The sequence below is a fragment of the Mustelus asterias genome, chromosome 1 (assembly GCF_964213995.1).
Source record: "Mustelus asterias chromosome 1, sMusAst1.hap1.1, whole genome shotgun sequence".
In the NCBI taxonomy this organism is placed as follows: domain Eukaryota; kingdom Metazoa; phylum Chordata; class Chondrichthyes; order Carcharhiniformes; family Triakidae; genus Mustelus; species Mustelus asterias.
The window spans coordinates 148,298,272-148,315,791 of record NC_135801.1 but is presented as its reverse complement, the minus strand read 5'-3'; the positions used below and the strand labels follow the sequence as shown (position 1 = coordinate 148,315,791).

Below are 17,520 nucleotides of genomic sequence, written 5' to 3'. Positions count from 1 at the left end.
GATGGCAGGTAGAAGGGAGGTATGGGAAGCTGGAGCCCGGCAAGTGAAACTGAAATACTGACAAATAAGGGGGTGAATGGGATATCACAAGTATGAATGGAAGGGGACGCACACAGACTTTGGAATGGGAAAAGGGAGGGTTTGTGTTGGTGTGGCACAAGAGGGATGGATCACTTGGAGACTTAAAACATGGTGGGGGGGGTTGTTGAGAAGGGAGACAAGAGTCTTCAGTTATGAAGGCAATGGCGACCCATTGAAAGTCAAAGTTCATAGTAAGGGCCAGCAGGTCAGAGTCAGAGAGTAGGACATAGAACATTACAGCGCAGTACAGGCCCTCGATGTTGCGCCAACCTGTGAAACCAATCTAAAGCCCATCTAACCGACACTATTCCAATATCATCCATATGTTTATCCAATGACCATTTAAATGCCCTTAATGTTGGCGAGTCCACTACTGTTGCAGGTAGGGCATTCCACGCCCTTACTACACTCTGAGTAAAGAACCTACCTCTGATATCTGTCCTATATCTATCACCCCTCAATTTAAAGCGATGTCCCCTCGTGCTAGCCATCACCATCCGAGGAAAAAGGCTCTCACCGTCCACCCTATCTAATCCTCTGATCATCTTATATGCCTCTATTAAGTCACCTCTTAACCTTCTTCTCTCTAATGAAAACAGCCTCAAGTCCCTCAGCCTTTCCTCATAAGACCTTCCCACCATACCAGGCAACATCCTGGCAAATCTCCTCTGCACCCTTCCCAATGCTTCCACATTCTTCCTATAATGCGGCGACCAGAACTGCACGCAATACTCCAAGTGCGGCCGCATCAGAGTTTTGTACAGCTGCAACATGACCTCCTGGCTCCGAAACTCAATCCCTCTACCAATAAGAGCTAACACACCGTACGCCTTCTTAACAACCCTATTAACCTGGGTGCCAACTTTCAGGGATCTATGCACATGGACACCGAGATCGCTCTCCTCATCCACACTACCAAGTATCTTACCATTAGCCCTGTACTCTGTAATCCTGTTACTCCTTCCAAAGTGAATCACCTCTCACTTTTCCGCATTAAACTCCATTTGTCACCTCTCAGCCCAGCTCTGCAGCTTATCTATGTCCCTCTGTAACCTGCAACATCCTTCCGCACTGTCCACAACTCCACCGACTTTAGTGTCATCCGCAAATTTACTAACCCATCCTTCTACGCCCTCATTCAGGTCATTTATAAAAATGATAAACAGCAGTGGCCCCAAAACAGATCCTTGCGGTACACCACTAGTAACTGAACTCCAGGATGAACATTTCCCATCAACCACCACCCTCTGTCTTCTTACAGCTAGCCAATTTCTGATCCAAACCACTAAATCACCCTCAATCCCATGCCTCCGTATCTTCTGCAATCGCCTACTGTGGGGAAGGGATATCCTTGGATGCACAGTTAGGAGTCAGAGAGTAGGGATACTCCTGGGGCTCGAGGGACTTCATAATCAAGAGTAAGAGAGTTGAGACTAGGCTCGTCATGGTGGGCATGTTGTGCTCTCACTGTTGTTCTTTTGCACTACCACTGAGGAGGCAACACTGCCCTCAAGGCTGCTGAGCATCCCTCACACAATAGTGTTTCGTGTGGAAGAAGGGTTGCGAGCGCTTTAATCATACACTTCCAATAAAGATTATAACACATCTTTACATCACACAAGGGTTCAGAAACCATCTTCAGTGAGGTTGAAATCACATGAATGTGGATCTCACAAAGGAAGACAGGTTGCCTGAACCTCCAAATAAGAGGATTCAAATGTACATAATCACAATGCCTTCAGCTGACCATCTGAATAGCTAAAGTACAATTTCATTACATTGATTGTACACCCATGACTCAAAAGTGATTTCAATATTTCTTAACTTTCCTAACCCCAGCACTATGCCCGGGTGTGGCCCTGACATCTGCAGCAGAGCTGGAGACAGTCTGCTGACTATTACACCCTGCTGTTTGTGGTAACCTTGGAGGCCATCCTCTGGTGGTCCGAGGCCTGGAGGGCCCTGGCCTGATTTGCTTCTCAGCCTGCTTAGCTGGAGTGGATGGATGTCACAGACAGAGGGGATTCTGAATGGATGGACAGCCTTCAGAGTATTGGAGTGTCCTGAGTTGAGGCTGATGCTCATCTCCCTGTGGGTTCTTGAGGGCCCCTCCTTAACTCCTTGAGGAGAGGGGGCACCTGGAGAAAGGTCAATGTTCCGTCACCCTTTCTTGTCCAGACAGTAATAGTTCCAGTTGTGCGCATGGCCACGGAGTCCAGGGCTGAGCACAAATCTGGCAAAACTTGTTGGACCAAGCTCTCGATGGTGGCCGCAACCTTACGTCCTTCGTATATTTAAACAATTGAAGGGGACGATTAGCTCAGTCTGCTGCATGGCTGATTTATGATGCAGAGTGACACCTACAGCCTGTGTTCAAATCCCTTACCGGCTGAGATTATCCTTCTCAGTCTTACCCCTTGCCTGAGGTGTGGGGATCATCAGGTTAAATCACCACCAGTCAGTGCTTTCTCTCTCTTGAAGGGGAGAACTGCCTATGGTCACTGGGACTGTGATGACTATCATATTATAGAAAAAATAAAAATGTTAATTCCCCCCCCCCACCCCCCCCCCCCCCCCCCCCCACCCTGTTAGTTTCTAAACATTGCTTGTGTGTGTTTTCTGGCTAGTAAAATTCATCCAAAATATTAGTGAAATTCACAGCCCTATGGCACACAGAGTGTTGAATTTTGCAGGGTAAATCAGCAGACATCTATTACATGCTCTGCTGGAGTTTCCTTTCCACAGAGCAGGATGGATAGTCAGGCAGAGTGTGCATCAGGCAGACAGCCAATCAGATTTCAGCCATTTAGCACCTCTGCTGAAGTGTCACCCTTTATGTTTAAAAATGTACCCTGAGGTTTCAGTTGAAACTCGCTGAAGTGAATTTGTCTCTAGAATTGTCTTCCCATTGAAATCAGAAAATACTTTTGGCATGTATTTCTTAAAGTTTGTGAGTTTTAATAGATTTACTTACCATAAAATATGCGAGGAGAATTAGGCTATTCAGCCCACTGTGTCTGCTCCGCCATTCAATCATGGCCGATATGTTTCTCAACCCCATTCTCCCACCTTTTCCCCATAACCTTTGATCCCTTTCCCAATCAGGAACCTATCTATCTCTGTCTTAAAGACACTCAATGGCCTGGCCTCCACAGCCTTCTGTGGCAATGAATTCCATAGATTTTCCACCCTCTGGATGAAGGAATTCCTCCTCATCTCGGTTCTAAAGGGTCACCCCTTTACACAGAGGCTGTGTCCTTGGATCCTAGTATCTCCTAGTAGTGCTGCCTCACAATGCCAGAGACCTGGGTTCGAAACCCAGCTTGGGTGACTGTCTGTGTGGTGTTTGCACATTTTCCCTGTGTCTGCGTGGGTTTCCTCCGGGTGCTCCGGTTTCCTCCCACAGTCTAAAGATGTGCAGCTGAGCTGGATTGGCCATCTCCTACTAATGGAAACATCTTCCCCATGTCCACTTCCCCACGTCCATCTTCCCCACGTCCAGGCCTTTCAGTATCCTGTAAGTTTCAATGAGATCCCCCGTCATCCTGCTCAACTCCATCGAGTACAGACACAGAGTCCTCAACCGTTCCTCATAGGTCAAGCCTTTCATTTCCAGGATCATTCTCATGACTACCAAGAAGTTGTTGTAAAAGTGTCACAATGATTGGTAACATTTTAATCTACAGATAGTCCTAAAGATCCAGAAGTAAGGCATCTTTTTAAACAAATTTTGAATCTTAAAGTTTAAAGTTTATTTATTAGTGCCCCAAGTAGGCTTACATTAACACTGCAATGAAGTTACTGTGAAAATCCCCTTGTCACTGCACTTTGGCACCTGTTCGGGTACAGTGAGGGAGAATTTAGCATTAGTAAACTATTTCTTCAGAAGAGTTTATATTTTTGGTCTGTAAATATTGCAAAGTGAATCGGCATTTCAGATGGAAATCACATACTGAGCTGGATTTAACACTGTCCTGCCAGCAGGTTTTGAGGCAGGAAGGATTGCCACCAACTCAACCACTCATGCCTGTCCCTGCAGCAACCTTACCTGCCTGCGCACCTGTGGACCAATTGAAGCTCTAAGTGGCCAATTAGTTTTTTTTTATCCGTTCGTGGGCCATGGGGCATCACTGGCTGGCCAGCATTTACTGCCCATCCCTGGTTGACCGAGGGCAGTTGAGAGTCAACCACATTGTTGTGGCCCTGGAGTCACATGTAGACCAGACCAGGCAAGGACAGCAGATTTCCTTCCCTAAAGGACATTACTGAACCAGATGGGTTTTTCAGAAAATTGACAGTGGTTTCATGGTCATCAGTAGATTCTTAACTCCAGATATGGAATCCTACAGTGCAGAAGGAGGCCATTTGGCCCATCGAGTCTGCCCTGACCAAAATTCCACCCAGGCCCTATCCCTATAACCCTATGCATTTACCCTAACTAATCCCCCTGACACTAAGGGGAAATTTAGCATGGCCAATCCACCTAACCCACACATGTAGTAGGAAATGGTGGCATAGCTGTTATATTCACTGGATGAGTAATCCGGAGGCCTGGGCTAGTACTCTGGAGGAGACATTGGTTTAAATCCCACTGTGGAAGCTGGTGGAATTTAAATTCAATTAATCAATAATTTTGGAATGCAAAGCTAATCTCAGTAACAATGAGCTGGAAACTATCATCAAATGTCATTAAATCCATTTGGTCCACTAATGTCCTTCAGGGAAGTAAATCTGCTACCAATACCTGACCTGGTCTCCATGTAACTCCAGACCCACAGCAACGTGGTTGGCTTTTAACTTCTTCCAAGGGCAATTGTCCTTAAATGGGGAGGTGATGGCCTAGTGGTATTATTGCTAGATTATTAATCCAGAAAATCAGTTAATGTTCCGGGGCCCAGGTTCGAATCCTGCCATGGCAGATTAAAAAATATTGAATTCAATATTTTGGGTGGCATAGTGGTTAGCAGTGCTGCCTCACAATGCCAGAGACCTGGGTTCGAAACCCAGCTTGGGTGACTGTCTTTGTGGTGTTTGCACATTTCCCCTCTGTATACGTGGGTTTCCTCCAGGTGCTCCGGTTTCCTCCCACAGTCTAAAGATGTGCAGGTTAGGTGGATTGGCCATGCTAAATTGCCCTTTAGTGTCAGGGGGACTAGCTAGGGTAAATGTATGGAGTTATGGGGATAGTGACTGGGTGGGATTGTGGTCAGTGCAAACTAGATGGGCCGAATGGCCTCCTTCTGCTCTGTATAATTCTATGGCTCTATGGGCCCTATTTTACCATTTTGATTCTAAGTGCTGGGTGGACTTGAAACTAAGAATGCTTCAGATCTGACTTTTAGGCCTGTTCTCAGGCACCCCCATACACACTCTGCCTACAAAAATATCAGCGAGTCCAAATTGCGCTGCAGTAGCCTGTGGGCCGGGCTTAACGCACCCAAAACCCTGCAGCTCCGATTGGCGCCTCCAACTGCGCATGCGCAGAAAAAAAAGATAGAATAATGCTCCCTGCCACATCCCTCCCAGGCCGGATAGTGACTCCCCCTGGTCCCCACAGACATTGCCCTCACCCCCACATTACTGACCCCCTTATCCCCCCACCCCCTCTGCCACCCAGACCGATCGCGGAACCTCTGCCTCCCTTCCCCCTCACTGATCACCGGCAGAGTGACAACCGACCCTCCCTTCCCCCTCACTGATCACAGGCAGAGTGGCAGCGGACTCTCCCCCCCCCTTTCCCCCTCACTGATCTGAGGCAGAGCAGCAGCGGACCCTCCTGTTCCCTGTAGAGCATGTCTGTTTTGCGCCAAATCTGGATGAGCGAACGCGATGGTAAAGGGGGAAATGCATTTAAATGGCCGTCGCACCCACTTTGGGAGCGGTCCCAATCGTGGCCATTTTCGGGCCTTGGTAAAGTGGGAACTGGCGCAGATCACGCTATTCGCCTCACGCCTGACTTTACCAAGATTTTGTGCCCAAAAGCGGGTGCAACTTGATGGTAAAATCGGGCCTTATGACTCTATTACTCTAATTAGGGGTGGGCAACAAATACTTGCCTTGCTAGAAAAACCTGTATCCTGTGATAGAATAAAGAAAACCCAATTGAGTCTTGAAATTGTGGTGGGATCCTATGCATGTCATTGGATGGCAGTCTTGGCAAAGTGATTGTTCATTATATTCAAGAGGTCTGGATTGTGGCTGTTCATTGACAATTTCACCATGTTTGACTCAATGTAACCGAGGTCTGAACATTTTGCCTGATTGATGGACTCAATATTCACAGCCTCTCACGTTGCTACAGCATTGTCACTTTGCTGTAACAACTTCACCTTTAGCTCAATGTTTTGAGATACCTTACCCTCCAGGGTTGTCTGAGGTAGATTGGGCACTTTCCAAGTTTCATGCTGAAATAGGATGCATCAAAGGCATCCTGCAGGATATGTTATTACGTCACACAAACTCATGGATGGGCCAAAGCCCATTACCTTTGGCCCTGAAAGGTGCCCAGTCTACCACAAATCACTCGGGAAGGGTAAAGTATCCCAAAACTTTGAGCAACAGATGAAGGTTGCTGTTTCACACCGTGCTGTTCACCACTAACAGGATGCTGCCTCAAGCCAAAAGACATTCTGTCTATCACACAAATGAGTAATGTGACATAGGAATTTCAGAGGCAGTGAAATGCTAGGTATGTAGGACATACGTCCCAAAGACTGGAGGATTGGATTAAACAGCACGTCCCAGTCGCTGTTCACAATGGGCAAGGTACATACCATCCCCAACCAGACTGTGCGTGCAAAACTCAAAACACACTGTCCAACATGAGATGCGATTCTGCAATTAGACAACATTCGTTAAATAATCCTCAGAATTATGCTGGCGACCAATTTAAGATTGTCAGCCAGGCTTGCATTGTTGTGCATTTGTGTATACTGGAAGCTGCATATGTTAGCACACAGTGCCCTGTTCTTTGCAGACAGAAAGAACATCTATACACATTGTGCCTGTTTCAGCTAAACCAAATGAGTGACAGCCATTTGCTGATTCATCCCCCAAGGCAATGCCTTGACCAATCAGAGTTAAATTGCCTAGGTTAAATTTCAAACAATGCTTGGCAGTTACCTATCAGTCACTTGGTGCATTCTTCATGGCAGCTCCTCAACAAATCAGATTCTAGTCTTGCCTGTCAATCAGCATTCTCTTCTCATACAGTATGAATTGTTGTTTTCCCCTAATGTTGGTATTCTTGCGAAATGTCCTGGTGAGTGCAATATGTCTCTTTCTTCAGCAATACTCAAATTCCATATTACCAAATTACTATTCAGTTAAATTGTGGAAGTAGAAAAGAGGGAGATGTTCAAACACAGAGTGAGCAACCACCTGGAATGGATTTCCAGGAAGTGTAAAGGACTAAGAATTTCATTCAGTTAAAAACAGTAAAATGAATAAAGAAACTTCAAGCACAATTGCAATATAAATGCAGTTATAATGTTTATGCAAGCACTGTGTGCTTAACTTCAAAGTTTGGGGTTTGACAAAGTAAAAGGTCTTTTCATTGTCCAATTTTCTATTTGAGGACATGTGATAAAATAACGGGTTAAAAGCATCCTCTGTGAGGTAAAGATGCCTACTGTAACAGCTGACTAATAGTGACAGCACAATCCCATGTCGAGGCAGACAGGAAGCACACTGGTCTGCATGTGGTAAGCTTGTCCTGAATAACTGCTGTACTGTTAGATAAGGGACAGAACAATTGGCCAAGTTTCCTGCTGCTGGTCAATCAATAGTAATCAATAGTAATCAATAGTTGCAGATGAAAACAAAGGCAGATTCAGCCACACTGAGAAACCAGTTTACTGTGCAGGTCCCCACTTAAAGGATTGCCACAAGTGCAAGGTACTATGGGGCAGTTGTCAACTGACTCTACACTGCAGTATGCATGGCTGTCATCAAGTGAGAAAAAGCAAGTAATGAAAATCAGTGCAGTAATTAGAGGGGAGATGGAATAGAATCAGAATTTAGCTTTGGATTTGCATTACGTTTCATGGAAATCTGAATATTAAGGAACAGTACAAGACATTGGTAAGGCCAATGGAGTGCTGTGGACAATTCTGGTCACCCTGCTATAAGAAGGATGTTATATCGGGACTGGAAGGTTTGAATTATAAAGAGAGGCTGGATAGGCTGGGACATTTTTCTCTGAAGCGTAGGAGGGTGCGGGGTGACCTGATAGAGGTTTATAAAATCATTAGGGGCATAGATAAGGTGAATAGCCAAGGTCTTTTCCCCAGGGTAGGGGAGTCCAAAACTAGAGGGCATAGGTTTAAGATGAGGAGAAAGATTTAAAAGGGATCTGAGGGGCAACTTTTTTCACACAGAGGGTGGTGCAAATGGGACGAGTTCAGTTTAGGAAGCCCGATCGGCACGGACGAGTTGAGGCAAAGGGCCTGTTTCCATGCTGTATATCTCGATGACACTATGACTCAGCCAAACTGAATTTTCTAATTCAGATAACCCTGAATAGATCTGAGTCCGGTCTAGTTCAGAAATGATTCTGGAGCATATTCATACACCAGCAGACTAGCTGTTGAGAAGGATGATTGCTTTCTTTCCGAAATGCTCGGCTTACAATCCTTTTAACAATAAATCTGCAACTTACAGCTGTTGTTCCAAGAAACAAACCCTGGAATACGATACGAGTATACCATCAAGAAAGACACAGAGAAAGAGAACACAATAGGGCAGCCGGAGTTCTTCTGGAAATTCGGAGCTTGGACTGATTGTAGTGCTCCATGTGGAACAGGTAATGTAGCTACAAATGGTGCCTTGATGTGAATTGGAAAACAGTATTTGTTCCTTACATAACTGAGCACTCTTCGACACATTATTTCTCTGAATGTTATGAAGCTTATGAAGCTTGTTGTAACAATTATATTTCCCTCACACCATCCTTCATTTTATTTATTTAGTCATGCAACATGGGTGTCATTGGCTAGGGCACATTGCCCATCCCTAATTGTCCTTTGAGAAGGTGGTAGAGGTAGCTGCCTTCTTGAGCTACTGCAGTCTGTGTAGCATGGGAATACCCACTGTGTTATTTGGAGGGAGTTCCAGGATTTTGCCCCAGCGACAATGAAGGAACAGCCATATGTAGTTTGACATCAGGATAGTTTGTAGCTTGGAGTGGGAATTACTCAGAGGTGAGCAAATATTTGGAATTCTGTACCCAGGGAGCTCAGTCATTGATTTTTCAAGAAGGCAGATGATAGATTTCCAAGTATTAAAGGTATCAACGTACATGGGGATAGTGCATGGAAATGGCAGTGAGGTAGAAGATCAGCCATGATCTAGTTGAATGGCCTGAGGGGTCAAATGGCCTGCTTACTGCTCCTATTTCCTATGTTTCTATGATCCTAAAATTCAACTCAAAATGGCCCAGCTCTGCTTTTAAAATGATATCCTCTTGCTCTGTGCTCTACCAGCAAGAATAATTTATCTGTGTGTATCTTACCAAATCCCTTTATAAGTTTAGACATTCTTCTGAGCACAAAGGAATACAAAGCAAGTCTAACCTGAATTGGTAATGAATTCCATTAAGGCCCAATTCTGGCAATTCCTTTCCCACACCAGTATAACTTTAAGAGGCTCAATGCATAATATTCAACATAGTTTTCCAGTTTGACTCTGAACAAGGCTTTGAAAAACTGAAACATTGGATCCTCACTTTTGAATTTCACCACCCCCTCTCCCTCTGGAAATGAAGGCCACCATTTCATTAGACTTTTAGGCCAGAATTTTCATTCCCGTACTGGAAGCACTGTGTCAGGAGAATTCCTGACTCCGCAAACCCAACTCAGGAGAAAGTGCTCCAGAAGTTTGGATTTTTGTTCTGGGGACACCCCAAACCAGGTTAAAGTCCAACAGGTTTATTTGGCAGTACAAGCTTTTGGAGCACTGCCCCTTCATCAGGTGGGTGGAAGTTGTGTTCACAAACAAGGCATATATAGACACAAACTCAATTTACATGATATCTTGTAAATTGAGTTATCTTGTAAATTATCTTGTAAATTGAGTTTGTGTCTATATATGCCCTGTTTGTGAACACAACTCCCACTCACCTGATGAAGGGGCAGTGCTCCGAAAGCTTGTGCTGCCAGATAAACCTGTTGGACTTTAACCTGGTGTTGTGAGACTTCTTACTGTGCTTACCCCAGTCCAACGCCGGCATCACCACATCATGACACCCCAAACTGCAAACCATTCCCTTGGTGCTGCACTGAAGTGCTTCAATGTTAAAGTGGGGCTTATACACACAATCCTCTCACTCAGATATATGAATGGTACAGTTGAGCCAAAGCTGGTAAGATCCATTTCAACCACAAATTACAGGTACTGCAGGTACTGATAAGAAGGAACACCCAACTTGTACAGCAAATTTAAAGTAAAGAACAGGTAATTCTATGACAGCATAGGCGGTTCAATGCGCAGGACCAAGATGAGGAGAACTCTTTTGACTCAGGGGGCTGCAAACCTTTGGAATTCTCTACCCAAAAGAGTTCTGGAAGCTCAATCATTGAAGCAGAGATTGACAAATTTCTAAATGCCAATGACATAAAGGACACGAGGATTGTGTGGGGGAAAGGCATTGAATTGGATGATCGATCAGTCATGAACATATTGAATGGCAGAGTAGGATCGATGGGCTAACATCTATGTTCCCATAAATAGATCGATAGACATAATCTTCCTCAGATTTCAGTCATTTTTCATATCAAAGACTTGAGTTGGACACGCAATTTTCTGCATCATTAAACCAGATTGGTCATATCAGTTTAACCACTTGACCAAATTATTTTATTCACCACTTATCCTACATATAGAACATAGAACAGTACAGCACAGAACAGGCACTTCGGCCCACGATGTTGTGCCGAGCTTTATCTGAAACCAAGATCAAGCTATCCCACTCTCTATCATCGATAGAAGATTATTATTAAACTTTGTTTTATGTGTTCAGTAGTTTAGAAACCATTTAGACTGGAAAAGGTAGTCTGCTTCATAGCATGCTATGGGTGCATTTATGGGAGTGTTAATGTTTTGTGATTTCAGAACACGTGTCTTGGCTTCACTTCCCTCCCCATGGCCTGACTTAATCCATTCCCTTATTTGGCATGATTTAATGTAATTATTGGCAGTACTCTGTAGTTTCCAGAGTAATTTTAAACTTGGTGTTTAGTTACCTTATTAAACATACTGGGACTTGGCGTTCTCTATTTTGCAAGTATATAATTTGAATTACTGCATTTATAAATCAGTTGAAGCTTGTATAACATGCAGTGGTAGTGTAGCATGGCAGCTAACTTTCTGACTCACTCTTAAGCCTGAAAATTCAAACTCTCGCAAAGAAAAAGATTTGTTCTAAGGCCTGTCCTCAGAATCAGAGAATATTACAGTGCAGAAGAGGTCCTTCGGCCCATTGAGTGTGCACTGACGCATGAAAGGTCGTGACCTGCCCACCTAATCCCTCTAACCAGCACTCGGCCCATAGCCTTGAATGTCCATAGAAGGTACTTCAGAGAGTCAAAGCCATTATGACCTGGAGGAAGGCTATTCAGCCCACTAAGCCTGTGCTGGCTCTCAATAGAGCAATCCAGTCAGTAACATTTTCCTACTCAATCCTCGAAGCCTTGTAAGTTTATTATCCCCAATTTCCTTTTCAAATCAGCAAACATCTCAGCTTCTGGCACCCTCATAGGCAGCAAGTTCTAGGTCACATAGAATATGACTTCTCTAATACAATCCAGCACCTTTTTGCTATTTCCATATGCTCGCATCCACCACTGCCAGTTTAGCTTAAACATTCCATGTTTGGATAGTCACAAAACAAGCCAATGACTCATATCAGCCAAATCCCTTTTCATCTTTTTACTGTGGTAGTTTCTGATACACTGAGCTCAAATTTTGCACTTCTGGACTAAAAAGGCATATGAAGGAGTGTGGGAGACGCCACATTAATAGTCTTTGGCTCACAACTCAACAAATAATATGAGCATTCATTGCAAGATCTGATAGAAATACGATGTTTGGAAGCTACTTTTCAGTAAGCTCTGAGTAGATAATAAGATCACTATTAGACTTGGTGTTTCCAATTTTATCACAAAAGATATCATTTGGAATCATTTGGTGCACATACATCAAACTAAGTGCTTTTAAGTTGACAATGCACTTTTCAATCCACATGTCAGCCTCTGAGTATCTTAACAAAAATGTGATAACATTGACCAATGGCTTTCTTCTAGGTCATAATGGCTCTGACTCTCTGAAATACCTTCTATGGACATTCAAGGCTCTGGGCCAAGTGCTGGTTAGTGGGATTAGGTGAACAGGTCACGACCTTTTGTGCGTCGGTGCAGACTCGATGGGCTGAAGGACCTCTTCTGCACTGTAGTATTCTGTGATTTGCGGACAGTCCTTAGAATAAATCTTTTTCTTTGTGAGAGTTTGCATTTTCAGGTTTAAAAGTGAGTCAGAAGGCCAGCTGCTATGCTACACTGCCACACAGTGCCAGGGACCCGGGTTCAATTCCCAGCTTGGGTCACTGTCTGTGTGGAGTTTGCACGTTCTCCCCATGTCTGCGTGGGTTTCCTCCGGGTGCTCCGGTTTCCTCCCACAGTCCAAAGATGTGCAGATTAGGCGAACTGGCCATGCTAAATTCTCCCTCAGTGTACCCGAACAGGCACCGGAATGTGGCAACTAGGGGATTTTCACAGTAACTTCATTGCAGTGTTAATGTAAGCCTATTTGTGACTAATAAATAAACTTTATTTTTTTACTTTTGTAAATTGGAACAGAAATTGATGGTGGAATTTTCCTAAAAAGTGACAGAAGGTGGGATTTTCCAGCCACGCGCACCTCAAGATCAGAAATTCCCACCCAAGGTCAACGGACCTTTAAATGATCCATCAAATTTTCTATCTGGTCCACTACAATTCTCGCAGCAACGGGGCCAGAAAATCTATCCCAAAGTGTCAGGTTCTGACTGTGAACCAGCGTGTTTCTACTGAAAACAACAGCCAGGTTTTCTGTCCAGATCTTCTGACACTTGGTCAAAAAAAAAGTAGAGGGGAGTGTTTTGTGCGTCATTCTTGAGGGACGGGGCCCAAAGACACCGGCAAGGCTAGCTCCACAGAGATCAGGATGCTGTTTATAAAAGGTGCCCCGATCTCAACATTATAATATAGTCCCCCCCACAATGGACATCAGAACCCCCCCCCCTCCCATCTATTATTGCTGGCAATCTCCCCCCCCACATCCCCCAATCATCACCCAGCCCCTTGGCCCCATCCATTGGTCCTGCCTTTTAGCCTCGCCCTCTTCGTGATGTCAACCTGGACTGCTCCCTGCAGTGCCAACTTGCTGGCCATGTCCCTGACCATCCAGGGGCTACACTGGCCTCTGAACCCCAGCATGGTCACCTTGCCTGCTGCAGAGCAGTGGTGATTCCTGTCGGTGTGACATCATGCCAGCAGAGGAGGGGAATGTCTGATGTCCCCAGAAAGTATGACGTTAAGCTGTTTAGGCATATTTAAATTGATGGTAATCTGATTCACACCCTCGTTACGGGAAAGATCTCATTCTGAGATCTCCCTGCCTCAAATCTTGTTATGGTCCCCTCGCGAGAGTTAGCTGCCATGGCGAGATTTGCACCGGTGTTAACCAGGCCTGGAAAATCCCGGCCAGAAAATACTGGAAATACTCAGTAGGTCTAGTAATATCTGTGATGAGAAACAGGCAGGATTTGAGTTTTGGAGTTGGGATCCAGATATCGGGATCGTTTCTGTGTCCAGGTCTCGGCCCCACATGGTATGGACATGACACACTCAATAGAATTTTGGCAGGTTTGGCCAATCAATGCCCAGAGAGCACTCACATTCCTGATTTACAAATATTCCAGGTCACCCAGGGTTCCTCCTCCATGTTGACCTTCTGGCAGCTGTGGCTATTATATTCTCAAAGGCTTTAAAAGACCTGAGTGGGTGCCTCTATCTTGAAGCACTTTCTTTCTCCCTCACCTGCATCAGCATGGTAGAGAACAAGCCCCTGATGTTGAGAGGGGGGGGGGGGGGCGGCGCGTTGGGGGGGGGGGGGGGGGGGGGGCGGGTGGGGGGGGGTGGAGGGGGATGGTTGCTATCAGAGGCCCAACAGCATTTAAAAAGTGGAGGCTGAGTCTGTGAGGCAGGTGAATGTAGGATTTTAAAGCACCTGTGGCAAAGAGGTTAGCACTGCTGCCTCACAGCGCCAGGGATCCGGGTTCGATTCCCAGCTTGGGTCACTTTTTGTGTGCTGTTTGCACGTTCTCCCCGTGTCTGCGTGGGTTTCCTCCAGATGCTCCGGTTTCCTTCCACAGTCTGAAATACGTGCTAATTAGGTGCATTGGCCATGCTAAATTCTTCCTCAGTGTACCCGAGCAGGCGTCGGAGTGTGGCGACTAGGGGATTTTTACTGTAACTTAATTGCAGTGTTAATGTAAGCCAACTTGTGACTAATAAATAAACCTTAAACTTGACTGTGCCTCCCAGTCGTCAAGCATATTAAAAAGAGAATGATTTGTATTTTCATATTCATGTATCTCTGAGAAATAGTTTACGTGGAGTGAATAACTCTGCAGTATATTAACAGAGTTAGTACATAAATGGACAACCTTCCCACAAACAGGTGCCGAGAAGAATAACCAGTGAATTTGATTTTAAGAACAAAGAGCGAGAGCAAAGAAAATTACAGCACAGGAACAGGCCCTTCGGCCCTCCAAGCCTGTGCCGATCATGATGCCCTAACTAAACTAAAACAACTCTTCTGCTCTAACTTGGTCCATATCCTTCTATGCCCTCCCTATTCATGTACCCATCCAGATGCCTCTTAAATGTTGCCAATGTGCCTGCTTCCACCATCTCTTCTGGCAGCGCGATCGAGGCACCCAGCACTCTCTGCGTGAAAAACCTTCCTCCGCACATCCCCCTTAAACATTTTCCTCTCTCACCTTGAACCTGTGCTCCCTTGTAATTCACACTTTCACCCTGGGAAAAGTAGTATTTCGTAGTATTAGTAATGGGAAGGACACTGGAAGAACTTCTTCAAAGGGTCCCCTGAAGTTTTTGACAGCCCCCTGGACCACCAGAGCAAATTAAAATGGGATAAAAGCAAATTACTGCAGTTGCTGGAATCTGAAACAAAAATAGAAAATGCTGGAAAATCTCAGCAGGTCTGGCAGCATCTGTGGAGGGAGAATACAACTAATGTTTCGAGTGGATCATTCTTCATCAGAGCTGGCCTGGGAGTTTAATTTAAAGTTTCAATTGAAGGAATGTACGCTCACAGATGAAGCTTTTCTTTTAAAAAAGCATTCATGGGATATGGATATCACAGCCAAGGCCAGCATTTATTGATCATCCTAATTGTCCTTTAGAAGGTGGTGCTGGGGCCACCTTTTAACCCACTGCTTTCTGAATGGTGTACCTATACCTACAGTGCAGTAAGAGGGAAAGAGTTCTAGGATTTTGACTCAGTGACACTAAAGGAATAGTAGTACGTTTCCAATTCAGGATGGTGTGAGATTTGGAGCAGAATTGCAGGTGATGGTGTTGCCTTTGGTTCTTCTTTAAGTAGTGGACGTCATAGCTTTAGGCGTGGTGAGTTGCTGCAGTGTAATCTTGCACATGGTACACAGGGCTCCCATGGTGCCATGATGGGATTTGACACATATTATTTTATTGTGACTGAGTCAAATCATGAAACTATCATAACAGCATTCTGAGAGCAACTTCAGCATATAGGCTGCAGACTTAAAAGAACATTTTTGTCTTTATTCTCTCATGGGAAAACCGCATCCCTGGTAGGGCCAGCATTTGTTGTCCATCCCTATTTGCCTTTTAACCGAGTGGCTTGCTAGTTAGGCTCAAAGGGCAGTTAAGTGTCAACCACATTGCTGTGGGCCTGCAGTCACCTGTCGGTCACCTGCAGGTAAGGATGGCAGATTTCCTTACCGAAAACACATTAGTGAATCAGATGGGTTTAGTGACGAATGATGATCGTTCTATGGTCACAATTACCAAGGCAACCTTTCAGTTCCATATTTTGTTAACCGAATTCAGATTTTTCCAGTTGTCATTGCGAGATTTGAACTCGTCCCCAAAGCTTCAGCCTGGATCTCTGAATTACTAGTCCAGCATTGTTACCACTAAGCCACTGTCTCCCCAGTAATTGATGCACTGCTGCTTTCTCAAGAGAAACTAGGGATGGGCAATAAATATTACTGATGTCCACATCTCATGAATAAATAAAGCCATTTTCATGTCTTTCATCCAAGCATGTGCAGATTAGTGGAATCCAAAGCTCACTATTTGTTCCGTCCCTCTGATCTTTGAAATATATTCTGATCTTTGAAATATATTTTAGAATCCATAGAATCCCAACAGTGCAGAAAGAGGCCATTCGGCCCATCGAGCCTGCACCAACAACAATCCCACCTAGGCCGTATTCCAGTAACCCCATGTGTTGACCCTGCGAGACACTAAGGAGCAATTTAACATGGCCAGTCAACTTAGCCTGCACATTTTTGGACTGTGGGGGGAAACCGGAGCATCCAGAGGAAACCCACAAAGATATGGGGAGAATGTGCAGACTCCACACAGACAGTCACCTGAGGCCGGAATTGAACCCGAGTCCCTGGCACTGTGAGGCAGCAGCGCTCACCAGTGTGCCATCATGTCGCCCAAATATTAAGAATTTATTTTTTATATTCTGATGTTACGCTGCAATTTTGTCAGGCTACACTGTGGGATACAGTCATGATCAATTACTGGAGATGTACCTTTCAATGAAAGGAAGAGTAGGACCTCTTAGGTAGCAATAAGTGGATTTGCACAGGAAGGCAGAGGTCAGAGCGTATGTACGAAATAAATACATTTCAGTCTTTACAGAGAAAGAAGATGCAATCCTCAGGCCTTAGAAAAAAATAATTCAGATGTCGATAGATTTAAAATGTAAAAGGAGGAAGTATTGGCTACGTTATCTATACTTAAACTGACAAGGGACTAGATGAGATACATCCAAGGATATTGAGGGATGTGAAAGTGTCCGTAATCTTTCAGTCTTTGTTAAACTCAGACATGTTGCCAGAGGACTGGAGAATTGCAAATCTCACACCCTTGTTCAAAAAAGGGTATAAAGATAACCCTTGAGAGGAGGATGAGCCATCTACTTGAACCACTGCAGTCCATGGAGTGCACATACATCAACAGTGTTGATAGAAAGGAAAATTGACAGAGAGAGAATGGAGGAACAGCAATATAGTTCCAAGTTAAGATACTGTGTGGCTTGGAGGGGAACTTGCTGGTGGTGGCGTTCCCATGAGTCTGCTTCCCCTGTCCTTTTGGCCGGAAG

At 44.8% G+C, this 17,520-nt stretch overlaps 1 protein-coding gene across 1 annotated transcript in view; it reads left to right on the top strand.

Moving 5' to 3' along the window:
• Window positions 1-17,520, top strand: part of LOC144498747 (A disintegrin and metalloproteinase with thrombospondin motifs 12-like) — a 557,508-nt gene that overhangs the window by 465,144 nt on the left and 74,844 nt on the right. The window contains exon 16 of the mRNA XM_078220368.1: window positions 8,743-8,884. Within this exon, the coding sequence (XP_078076494.1) occupies window positions 8,743-8,884 (142 nt within the window). The remainder of the gene's footprint in view (window positions 1-8,742; window positions 8,885-17,520) is intronic.